Here is a 12,011-nt window from a genome sequence, read left to right as displayed (position 1 = left end):
GGTCTTTAAATGTTTTGTTACCTGACTGACGAGGTCTGGGATGCCCAGAGCTCGGTCAATCTCCTCCAATGCGATGCCATCTGTATTATTCAGCAGAGAGTCCAGCTGGTCCAGGAGCGCCCGTTCATCGCTCTGACCCTCACTGGTGGTCGGTGGAACCAGAAGATCATCCAAAGTGTTGCCAAACTGGCGTCTACAACACACACATATATACTGAAACTCACCACAAGGTTCAGGATAAACTATGTCTTTAGCCCATTTAAGCTGTTAAGGATTAAACAGAGACCATAATGGATGTTGCACTGACCTGTTGCCCTCCATGCTCATCATGGAGTCTGGCCAGGAGGGGGACTGGTTGGGTTGACCCTGCTGGCCAAAGGGGCTCATGCCCATCCCCATGTCAGCAGAGCCTCCTAAACCAAAAAGACAAAATCATTTATACATGTCGAGAGTGTCTAACAGTCAGTCGACACAGGTGATACAGACAGAATGTAATGAACAGGGACAACCTCGATGTGTTAGTCTGTTCATGTCATGTAAGGCTGCCTAAAAATTTGGTGCATTCCCCCCAAAAAACAGGCCAGTTCATAATCTTCGTCCAAGATCTAGTGGATTTGTGCTTTGATCACGTTTGTGATATCCATGGACCAGATCTAAAGGGGCCACTGGGGTGAGAAGGGTGTTTAAGTATCTCAGGATCTTGTTCACAAGTGACAGTGAAATGAAGCATGAGACAGACAGACTGATTAGTGCAGCATCAGCAGTAATGCAGTGTTGCACCAGACTGTCGTGGTCAGGAGGGAACTAAGGCAAAGCTATCGGTTTACAAGTTAATATGCGTTCGAAAACCTCACTTATGGTCATTAGCTCTGGGTAGTGACTGAAAGAATGAGGTCACAGAGACAAGTGGTTGGAATAAGTTTCCTCTGTAGGGTGGCTGGGCTCAGCCTTGGAGACTGAATGAGGAGCTAAGACATTTGGAAGAAGCTCAGAGTAGAGTCACCGTTCCAGCAGTGGAGGTTCGGACATTCGATAAGGATGCTTCCTGGGCGACTTCGTTTGAATAGGAAGACACTCTAAAGCAAACCTCGACCTCACTGGAGGAACTACATATCTTATCTAGCCTGGTAACACCACTGGAATTGGAATGTATTGATTGGGCAAGTTTTGTCTGGAATGGCCTGCTTGGCATACTGCTATCATGACTCAACCCCAGATAAAGGGAAGAAAACAGATGGACTAGTGCCGCAACGCAATGGATGATAATCCATAGTCCGTAGTCAGTGAGCTGCTTCACTTCTTTGCTTCAGACAGAAATATCTCAATGACTGTCATGAAGCATAAACCTTCATGTTCCCCCTAGAGTGAACTGTAACATAATGCCATCATCAGATTGAAATTTCAATTTCAACTTTAAGAACTAAACTTTTAAGAACCAATGCAATCCCCATCAGCCATAGCTGCACGTGTTCAGTTCTATCTTCCAAATGTTAGCATGCTAACAGGATTAAATTAAGATGGTGAATATGGAAACATGCTGATGTTTTCATGCAGCTCTGAGCAGTGCTGTGCCTGAGTGAAGCCTCACAGAGCTGCTAGCATGACTGCAGACTTTCTAAATGTGTTTTTTGACACTTTCACACTTCTCCCTGGAATATATCTTCATGTAGCTCTGTGTGTGAGATATTTCCTCTAAAGTCATCAATATGACAGACGAACCCATATCCATTAGCTGTTGCTGCAGCATCGACCTCGTTCCTGGTAAACTGTTGGACCGGCTGACCATGGATCCTGACATCATCTTGCCATTGTTGTACTCCATGCCTGGGCGCATCATGGATGGGTGGCCTGCTGAGCCCACAGGGCTGGCACTAGAACGGGGCATGCCCCAGTCCCCTGAACCCCCCATGGGAGACCTCTGGGGAACCATGCCTCTATTCATTGGTCCTGGTAGCACAAAAACACCCAATGTACATTTGTCAGAATCATTAAAGTGCTTAAGGAGGGCAATATGTCCGAGTCTTGGTCCTTAACTTTTAATTTTTTAATAATTTCTTGAATATGTTCGTCATGTAGGCAACAAGAAATTGAAATATCATCAAGGACCTGAACTGAACTGGGGAACAAATACCCAAAAAACAGTGCGAGGAGAGAGGCAGAGAAACAATGTAAGGAAATGTGCTGAGAAAATAAATGCTGGGTAACATGAACACACCCATGTTTCCTGGGTAGCCATCTGGGCTGCCCATCACGTTCTCCTGCTTGATAAGCATGGGGCGTCGACCTGGTCCTCCAGGCCCACCAGGAGGCTTCCCATCCATAGACATGGCCCTTTGGAAGGGCCCCCGAGGTCCTGGACCCATTCCTGGACTTCCTGTACACAAAAAGTATGAAGCGTTGAGAACTGTTAGTGATGTCTGTGTAATTTAAGTTAAATAAAAATATTCCAGCGCCCTGTGAAATTTTGAAAAAGACTGATACCTTATCCATAATATTTTTCACATTTTTGATAGATAGATAAAGTAAGTAACAATCAAAATTCTACTTCAAGAGGACCTTCAAAACACAAAAAAATTATATACAAAATAATCAACACAACAAAACTAATAGTCAGGCCACTAATAATGCAGAGAACAGACAAATACTCAACAGTAAAATAATATAGTTCAGATGAAAAGGAAGAAACAATCAATTAGAAAATGCAAATTGGAAACCAAATCTTTTGAAAAACAAACTTTGAAATGCACTTTATTTTGGGCAGACTCCCATTATAACTTGGTGCTGCTAAACTCAGTCACCTTTTTAGCCTCCCAGTGTACATAGCCTTATGAGTCATCATTTATTCAGAGAGTGAAGATATAAATGCATTTTCAAAGTATTCAATACTCCTGCACTTTTAAACAGCTTTTCTAAGTGCTGCATTTGAATCCAAAGCTTTGAATCTTCTAAACATAATTAAATTCTAAGTGTGATTCCATTGGGAGTGATTATAAGCCAGAGTTTAGCTTTTTGTTAAAAAAAAGTTTTTTTTTTCTTTCCTTTGAAACTAAAGCTGTACTTTTTGCCACTCTTTTGGTCAAATGATCAGTTCAAAATCTTGCAAGGAAGGAACAGACTTCATCACAGCTGAAAAAAAACCCGACACAGGAAAAATAGTGACATTTGTATTTGCTGTAGGAGTAAAACAAAACTCAGAAAAACAGCATATGATGGTGCCAGGCGCTGTTTCAGTGGCATTTTATATTGATATCATCACATATGATGTTATAACACCCGCCCTCTGTGTAACTGTCACTTCTCATAGGCGTTGATCCTTGAACCACTCACCCTGCAGGCTGTCGTCAAGGCAACCCTGGGATTTGTTTCCTGTGTCGTTGGTCCCTCCACCTCCAGCCTGATCTGGGTAAAAGTCAGAGCTTGAACCTCTCAGATCTCCCAGGATGGACTCCAGGTTGTGCAACTGTACATTAAAATAACACAAATTAGTCATTTCGTCTGTGAAGGTTCATACTCATCCAGATGGCCAAAGACAAAACATTTAATAACGACAAGGTTACAGTTACAGTAATTCCAATCTTACGTCATCGGGTGGTTCGGACTTGATTTTGCTCTCAGGATGTTCTGGTGCAGGGCCAGACCCAGATCCGGGGCCAGACCGTGGTGCACCACTGCCAGCTCCTGGTGGTCCCTTCCCCTCCAGCTCTTCTAGTTTGGGTTTGACATCAACTGGCTCTTTGGAATCATCCTTGTTGAGGAGGTAGTGGAGGAGGGCATGGGTCTTCTCCTTCTTGGGACTGTGCTGCTCCTGTTTGGGGTCCATGATCAACCCAGGGCCTGATCCTGCCCCTGAGCCTCCTGCTCCAACCTCACCACCTTCCTGCCCGCCGAGTGACACCTTTCCTGTAGCCTCTGCTGTGATCTTAGCAACTTCATCTGGAGTATTGCCGTTTTGAAGAAGCTTGTGGAGGATCTTGTGCTTTTCTTGCAGTGAACCTGTATAGTGGGCTGATGACATTGATGCTGACACAGCCCCTGGCCCGGTCGCCTGGCCTGGATTGGCACTGGCTGAAGAAGAAGAGGACACTCCAGTGGATGAAGGGCTGGTCATCCCTCCAGTGGTATCCTTACTGTCTGCGCCTGTAGGAGTGCTGCTGCTGGTTTGTGGAGGTGGTACAGGCGGCCCTGTTGGCCCGCTGCCACCTATTCCCAGCTCCTCAGTGGGTGAAGTAAGCAACTGAAGCAATTTCTTGTGGCCTTTACTGTCTGGCACCCTCCGTGGGGGTTCGGAGCTCGCCACCCCCGCCTCATTGCTTCCCTCTCCAGACTCTTTAGTCCCTATAGTTGCCTGGCTGTCTGGTCGATCTCCAGAACTCTCAGCCTGAGGATGCTGAAGATGGTGGTGATGGTGCATGGGGTGATGATGGTCGCCGGGTCCGGGCCCTAACCCTCCAGCTGGGCTTTTCGAGCCATCTTGGCCTGGTTTGGTCGACTGACTGGGTTGGGAGGAGGAGGAGGAGTGGATACTGGGAGAGCTGTCTGGTTTGTGGGCTGGTGAAGGGGAAGTTAGGGTGGAGGGGAGTGAGCTTCCTACTCCTTCACTGATGGCTTGTAGCGCATTTAGGGAGCTGCTGGAGAAGGTAGTGGAGTTGCCGCCACTTCCTCCACCACTGCCAATGCCACTCAGAGGAGAGTGCATGCCTGGAACAGGAAGAAAAATCATAAAACATCCAAACAAGCAGTCAACAAATTCATCAATGAAGCTGAAGTCACCAACAGACTTACCTCCAGGTGAGAACTGGTTGGCCCCCATCTTTGGGCTCCCTCGGTTACGGGGTGACATCAGGAGCCCTTGCTGTGGGCCGCCCATTCTGGGGCTCCCCGAGGGGCTGTTCATGCCACTGAGCCCAAACCCACCACTGCTCTGGAAAGGAGGCTGCTGTTGGTGCTGCTGCATGCCTTGACCTGGGTGACTCATGGGACCCATCTGATTCATGTGCCCCACTTGATTCATCTGCCCCATCTGATTCATCTGCATCATGCGGTTGCCCATTCCTCCACCTCCACCTCCTCCTCCACCACTCCCTCCGTACATAGAGCTGCCTCCCATCTGACCCATGTGACCCATGTGGCCCTGCTCATTCATGCTGAAGCCCCTGTTCATGCCACCCATGCCCCCCATCCCCATCCCTCCACCGGTATTCACATTCATTTGGGCATTTGGGTTGGGACCTCCCATGCCCTGTTGTCGCATAGCGTTTGGCATCATGTTCCCACCTGGTGCTGAGCGGTAACCATTTGGTTCCCTGTGTGGAAAGAGACAGAAAACTATCAAAAGGCTGGAAAAGTGCAAAAAACCTTGGAAATGGAAATCTTAGATTGCGGAGGTTCAGCCTGTGCGGAGTCTTCTTACTGTTCACCGACGTCGGTGTATAAAAGCTACTCGAGCTGCTACTTGAGCTATTTATGTGGAATGAATGCCTATGCTGCTTCACACAGACATGCTGGAAGTGCTTCTTTTTGTTGTATGGCAAATGAGACATACTTTGCTGTGTTAGAATGCTGCGTTTGTATTTCCAGTTTCTGACCTCTGTAGTAGGTGAGTGGAGATGAAGCCTTGAGGCTCGTTGCTCATGGGGTGACGGTACAGTTTGCTCTTGGTCTGCGCTGTGACTGGAGTGCCGTCAGACAGGGAGAAGCGGTACAGCGGCGTCTCGGCATGACCCTGCAGAAAGGCTGCACAGGCAGATAAAAGGACAGATTAAACACCCCGAAACACTTAACCGATAACAAAGGTCATCAATCACTGCCGTTATGTTGAAAGTAACTCTGCAATTACAACGAAGATCAATGTTGTAGCGCTCAGACATTCTTATTCATGAGATCAATATTGAACTACTAATGCATGAGGTGCGTATATGCGTTTATGTGTTTAAACAGCAGGTCTCATTGAGATTCTGGCTTTTTTTTTTCCCTTGAAAAGAGAAGCAGCAGCAACTGTTCACTGCTATCAATGCAGGCCTATAAATTAGACTAAACAAACTACAGAGTAACTTAAATGCAGCAGCATCCTTATGCCTTCGCCTCCAGATCTTCTTCAAAAAGTGGCTGATTCCAGCTGTGTGAGTGTTCATGTGTGACCCACCCTCATGGTAGTGGCGTTTGTGCGACCACGGCTGCCCGTCACTGTGCTGAAGGAACATCTGAATGCAGCGCCTCAACAAATCCTCCCAGCCGGGACGCATCGAAGCTCGCAGAGAGTTCTGGTCGATCTGAATCAGTTTACCTGCCGGGGAGGACAGAAGGAGGACAAGTGGAGAGAGAAAACAGGGAGACGCAAGAGGAATAAGTCAAAGCTGTTAATGGATGAAGAATGAACATCGTGGCCTGTCTGAGTTTCTGTGTTTGTTTAGTGAGGATGCAGCTGCTCACCTGAGAGCTCGTGCCGGGTGTTGAAACTCTCCGTTCTCTCCATGGCTGTCACTCGACGGGCCACACAGATCATACATGACTGGAGGTCTGCAGGTGAGACGGCGAGTGTCACTATTTATTACACGTACGTAGGGCTTACTGTTTTTGTTTTCAGCAGATCTCACTGAAAAATGACAAGAGATGTTTTAAAGGAAGTTTAAACCAAATTTAGACAAATGAAAGTGCAAAAGTTTGCACTCCTGAGCCCAGTGGGTGTCAAGATGAAGAGTTCCACATTAATGTCACTTTAATATTCTAAATTGATTTGTTTTGCATCTTAAGAGTTTCTTCTAGGTTTTTGTCAGACATTTGGCATTTTCTCAGCGACATAAAACCATTTTTACTGTATTATTTTTTGTTCGCATGCAACAAAAATCAGTTCTGTACCTGAGCACCTTTAGGTAAAAACAACAACAAAAAATTATATAGCTGTTTCGTTGCATTGGTATGTTTTATTTCCAACATTCGTCATTTTTTGATGTATTTTATTATACATTTAGATATAAATTTCTCTGTCTTTTAGATTTTCTCGTCAACTATGTTTAAGGACATAAAATACTGAATAATTGTGCATCGTGATGGGGTTTGTCTACAAAAAATAAATTTAACCTCCCCCTCCCCAACACATTGACTCAATTTGCCTCACTGAGAAATATATATAAAATAGTATGCAAATGTGCAAATATTATTCATTTCGAAGGTTTAACCACTACTGACAAGATGTGTTGAACTTTACTGTAAAGTCTATTTTCAGTCTATGTAGCTGTAATTTTCAAAATCACACCGACTATGATTCACAGTATCACGCTCTGAATTGAAGGCGAGCAGCGACAAATCTTCTCTCTTCATCTTTTACATCATTCTGCACAGTGAGAGTCAAACATACAAGGTAGATCACACTAATCATAACACATTTTTGAGTGTAGGAGGATGTTTCCGGCTCCCTCCTACCTTCCCCCTCCTCAATCATGGCCTTGGGCTGGGTAAGAGCAAAACACTGCATGGTCTCGTAGCGTGGCCCTCCTGGCCCCTCCTCCATGGGGCCGTGGCCATGGCCAAATTTGACCAGCATCCGGCAAGTGAAGGTGTGACTCTTCTGTCGGGCTGCCTCGTTCCCCACGACACTCCATTTACTAAAAAGGAACGCAAACAAAGGGAATTTACACTTGGGAGTAACACGGAATGAAGCTTCTGGGATTGAAAACCACAGACACAGCTATGAATGGATTGCCTGTAATCAAATATCACAAACAGCTCACACCCTATCCTGCCACAGATCCACACACACACACGACAACAAACAAAACAAACAAACCACACTGCAACATGTATTTTCCCTCTTAAATTGAGAAGCAGAAGCCTCTCCTGCTGTTCGGATCCCTGGCTAAATGGACCATGGGATTAATGTAGCCAAGGTGTCGATTTCCAATATCTTTCCCTCTCAGTCTGCTCTGCAGTGGGCAGAGGCCAGGGACACTCAGCCATCTATCCTCATTTAGACCCTGACTCCTCATCACGGCACGCACACACACACATTTAGACGGGGTCACCTTCACAGGGAGAGCGAGAAAAAGGGAGAGGGAAAGGGGAGCCAAACTTCAGAGAGACATCCAACTGTCCTCCAAGGTCTGTGTGAAGCCTTATCGGGGAGCCTTGAGCTGGCTGGAGGTTTCTGTCTGGCAGGTGCAGGGAGGATACAAGAGAGGACCCAGGAGAGCGAGACATGTCAGGGGGTAGCGTGGTAGTGGTGGGGAGGTGCTGTGTGATAGTGAGAGGTGATTTAACAAGGCCTTGGGTTTCTCTCCTCGACAGAGAAAAAACAGCAGTACAGTCACCGGGGCCGACATCTCCCCTCAGACGCAATTAGCTAACAGCGAGGCAAGACAGAGGGGTCAAAACACGGGGGCCAGCAACAAAAGCTCACTTCATGCTCTGCGCACGGGCGTGTGTGTGTCTGTTTTTGTTGCATGCGTGTGTTTCTGTGTGTGTATTTAACTATAGCTGGCATGGTCAGCGGTCATCCCACAGGAATGTGCAGCGAGAGCGCATTTCATTCATGGGCCCAAAAGATAATGAAGGGGCAGAGCAGCAGAGCAAGACACAATGAGGGGTGGGAGAGCGACGAGAGAGGCAGGTTGAGGAACAGACAACCACAATATTCATCTTCGCAGGCAGCCATATTAAGTATGAATGAGGCGGAGAAGGAGTGAGTTGAGAGAGACACGGGGGACGCTCAGAGGAAAAGTAGATAAAGATGAGTCTTAAAAGAGAGTGAATGAATAAAGGAGCGTGCAAGGGAAGAGGAGGAATAAGTGAGAGAACGTGTCAATGACATGCCGGAGACGCCAGCGCTCAGGAACATTACTGCCGAGTTAATCGACTAGCAGGTTCAGTCGAGCACACATATCCATAATTAATCAGCTTTATAAATAGTGCTCTGTGCACATACTCATGGGTTTACACGCACACACAGCATCCAAAAAAAACACATTACTGCCAAAGTCCTTGAGTAAAGTACATCTACTGAAGAACCGTGCTAAAGAACAAATAATTTCAACCATGTTTATGCAAAAACATTTCCTGCAGTCAGCCTCTTAAATGTGTTGATTTTCATTAAAATTACTGAAATGCGTTTTTTAATAATTTTGAGATTTGAACCGCTGTTGTGTGTTAAAGTGCCTCTTTAGTTAATCACAATGGGCAGTTCTTATTATATTCAGATTTTTTTTAACCGAATAAGCAAACAAGTCAATTAAAAATATATCAAGTATTAATACATAATGAAAATTATTAGTCGTAGGTCTATATAAAATAATTGTAGCACCCACCTCAACGAACCACAAGAATAAAATGCTGCTTACGCAATAATTCATGAAAATCTAATGATCAGCAAACCACTGGAGTCATTTTTCTCAACAGACATTTTTCTGATTATACTTACATATGTGTATTTAAGCAGAAATATAAAGATATTTAATGCAGGACTTTTAATTTGAAAAGCACATTTCTCAGACTTACAGTATTAATAGTATTTTGACTTGGGTCTGAATACTTCCTCCATAACTGACAGCAAGTCACACACGTGCACATGCAAACACATAGTGAATTAAGCAGAGGAAAGTGTGGAGGTGCATTATTCAGCAGTACGTAGTTTCCAGATGGCTGCCATGGGATCTGAATAGAGCCCGGGCCTGTTTTACACTGTCTGGACCACTGAGTGTGACTGACAGCTGCGCTACGCTCTGCCTGCTTAGCACCGAGTGGGTGGGTGCTCCTGTGCACACGTGTGTTTTGTCAGGTGTGTGTGTGTGTGTGTGTGTGTGTGTGTGTGTGTGTGTGTGTGTGTGTGTGTTTCTGAATAGCTCTCATGCACAGGAACCTTCTTCCCAGGAGCTCCTCATTATAACAAGAGATGGAGTAAAGACCGGAGGAGCATGAATAAATAAGTCAGTGAGTTTACGTTGACGTGTGCACAGAGGTGTTGTAACCTCTCAAAGTTTGTTCTATACCTCGGCCCTGTGGAAGATGTCAAGTAGGGTTTACTTCGGAGCAGATGTGCAGCTTCCCCCGTGAGTGTTTCTTTATATATGTGTGTGTGCGTGTGTGTGTGTGTGTGTGTGTGTGTGTGTGTGTGTGTGTGTGTGTGTGTGTGTGTGTGTGTGTGTGTGTGTGTGTGTGTGTGTGAGAGAGTGTTTCTCACTGTTGGTCTTGGGCAGGTTCTTGTGAAACTCCTCCCTGTCGTCCTCATGGAGAATGTTGTACACGCTGGTGTTGATGAGCTCCTCCTGTTTGTACTGCAGGTACTGCGTCACGTTGTCCGACACAAACACGATGCTGCCCTCCCGGTTCACCACAAACAGGAAACCGTCCAGAGCCTGGCAGCACAGAGAGAAGAAGTCACCACCTGCCGGCTGCCCGATCAAAACATGAATAAACATGGCATGATTGACAGGGCTGAGAGAGCTGGACTCACCTGCAGCAGCAGCGGCCCCAGGTGGTCCTTGTCGATGACCCCTTGACCAGTTGAGGACACGTCTGACTTCTGGACGTCGTCATCGTTGGAAGAAGCTTTTCCTGCGGGAGAGGCAGGGTAAGGTGAAGAGAAGAATGAGTTACAAAGAACATCACAAACAGCCTCTTGAATCGCAGCTGCCTGCAAAGGAAGCAACAAAAAGAGCAAAGGAGAAACACAAGGTGAGAGCCACGATACCTGAAACTCGAGGAAGCTGCCAGTCATTCACTACTCTAGCCGCACCAGCAGGGGGCAGCGTTTCTCAATCTTCACTTTTTTTAGGGAGGTGGGGGGGATTTAAAACTACAGGTGAGGAGGGAGATGGACGGAGGCAGGTTTCTCTGAGGAGCCCGTCAGGAGGAGTAGAGGGCTGGGTGCATGTGGAGCAGGTAGCTGCCGTCCTCATGCTTTATATTCAGTGTCAGACTGTGAGGGACTGTCTGGTAGGCTGGGGCTGAGAGAGAGAGAGGCAGGAGAGAGCTAGAGAGGCTCTGGAAGCTGTAATGGTGCAGGGGCAGGAGCTGAGACACCTGAATTAATGGAGGGGCTGAGGCTGGGAGAGGGAAAAAGGAAGACGGAGAGAAAGAGGGAGACGGGGAGGTCCGGGGCTGAAGACGATGCTTGCGATAATGTTTGGGTTGTATTAATACAGGGCTTGGTCTGAGAAAGAGGCGGGGGCTGCTTGGCTACAGGAATCATTCTATTTGATTAGCTCCCAAGGGGCACGGATACCCACACAAAGAAAGAAAAAAGCCACTGTTGCCTACAGACAGGCACTGTAAAGTTAGGTAGAGAAGGACTGAACGAAAGAGGGAAAGGAATGAGACAGAAAGAGAGAGGCTGCACTCAATCAGCTCATTCAATATCTTAAGATGCTGGGAGCAAACCTAAAGATGCTGCAACTCATTGTGCTGCAATACAGATGAGACATGAGGGGGGAAAAAAACTGAGAAGCCGAAGAGGAGGAAGACGCAAGAGCAGAGAATATTAAATCCCAGCCAGATGAAAAACAGGACAGAGTGATGGAGAAAAGAGCAAAATGAAGACTGGCAGGAAGAGCAACTGAAAGTGAGAAGAGGAGAAGAGGAACAGGTAGAAAGCGAGAGACGAGTCTAAACGCCCGTGTCATTTCTGTCTTCACTTCCTGTAACTATGGTAACCTGTCAGCAGCCAGTCAGGGCCAGCTGTAGCCTCTTCCCCTTCCTGTCGAGGTGGCAGACACTGACTGAGCTGAGCAGAAACAAGAAAGAACAAAATTCACCACCGGCTCTCCCCTCTGATCTCCAGAAATTCATCTCGAATGGAAAAATTCAAACTGACACACGTCTGAATCCAGGAGTTAAAATTCGTCAGCATGTGTCCCTGATGGTGCATCTATCTGCAAAGCAAACGTCCCAGCCGGCAGCTTTCTAAATTGTTTGCTGCAGAAATGACCGCAGCATAATGGAGACGGAACTGTGACAACAGCAGATGTAACTGAACTAATAATTTGGCAGTTCAGCAAAATGGATGGGCATGTGATTACCTGCAA

The 12,011-nt window shown here is 46.4% G+C and overlaps 1 protein-coding gene across 1 annotated transcript in view; it reads right to left on the bottom strand.

Annotated features, from left to right (window-relative positions):
- The window catches only part of LOC110948294 (nuclear receptor coactivator 3-like), a 73,901-nt gene that overhangs the window by 9,003 nt on the left and 52,887 nt on the right, over positions 1-12,011 (bottom strand). The window contains 14 exon segments of the mRNA XM_022189754.2: positions 22-193; positions 308-413; positions 1,720-1,947; positions 2,216-2,374; positions 3,328-3,460; positions 3,581-4,698; positions 4,783-5,303; positions 5,586-5,733; positions 6,143-6,283; positions 6,430-6,516; positions 7,420-7,584; positions 7,587-7,601; positions 10,169-10,343; positions 10,442-10,542. Coding sequence (XP_022045446.2) covers positions 22-193; positions 308-413; positions 1,720-1,947; positions 2,216-2,374; positions 3,328-3,460; positions 3,581-4,698; positions 4,783-5,303; positions 5,586-5,733; positions 6,143-6,283; positions 6,430-6,516; positions 7,420-7,584; positions 7,587-7,601; positions 10,169-10,343; positions 10,442-10,542 — 3,269 coding nt within the window.

Source organism: Acanthochromis polyacanthus, chromosome 6, assembly GCF_021347895.1.
Source record: "Acanthochromis polyacanthus isolate Apoly-LR-REF ecotype Palm Island chromosome 6, KAUST_Apoly_ChrSc, whole genome shotgun sequence".
NCBI lineage: Eukaryota > Metazoa > Chordata > Actinopteri > Pomacentridae > Acanthochromis > Acanthochromis polyacanthus.
This window is presented reverse-complemented; position numbering and strand designations above follow the sequence as displayed.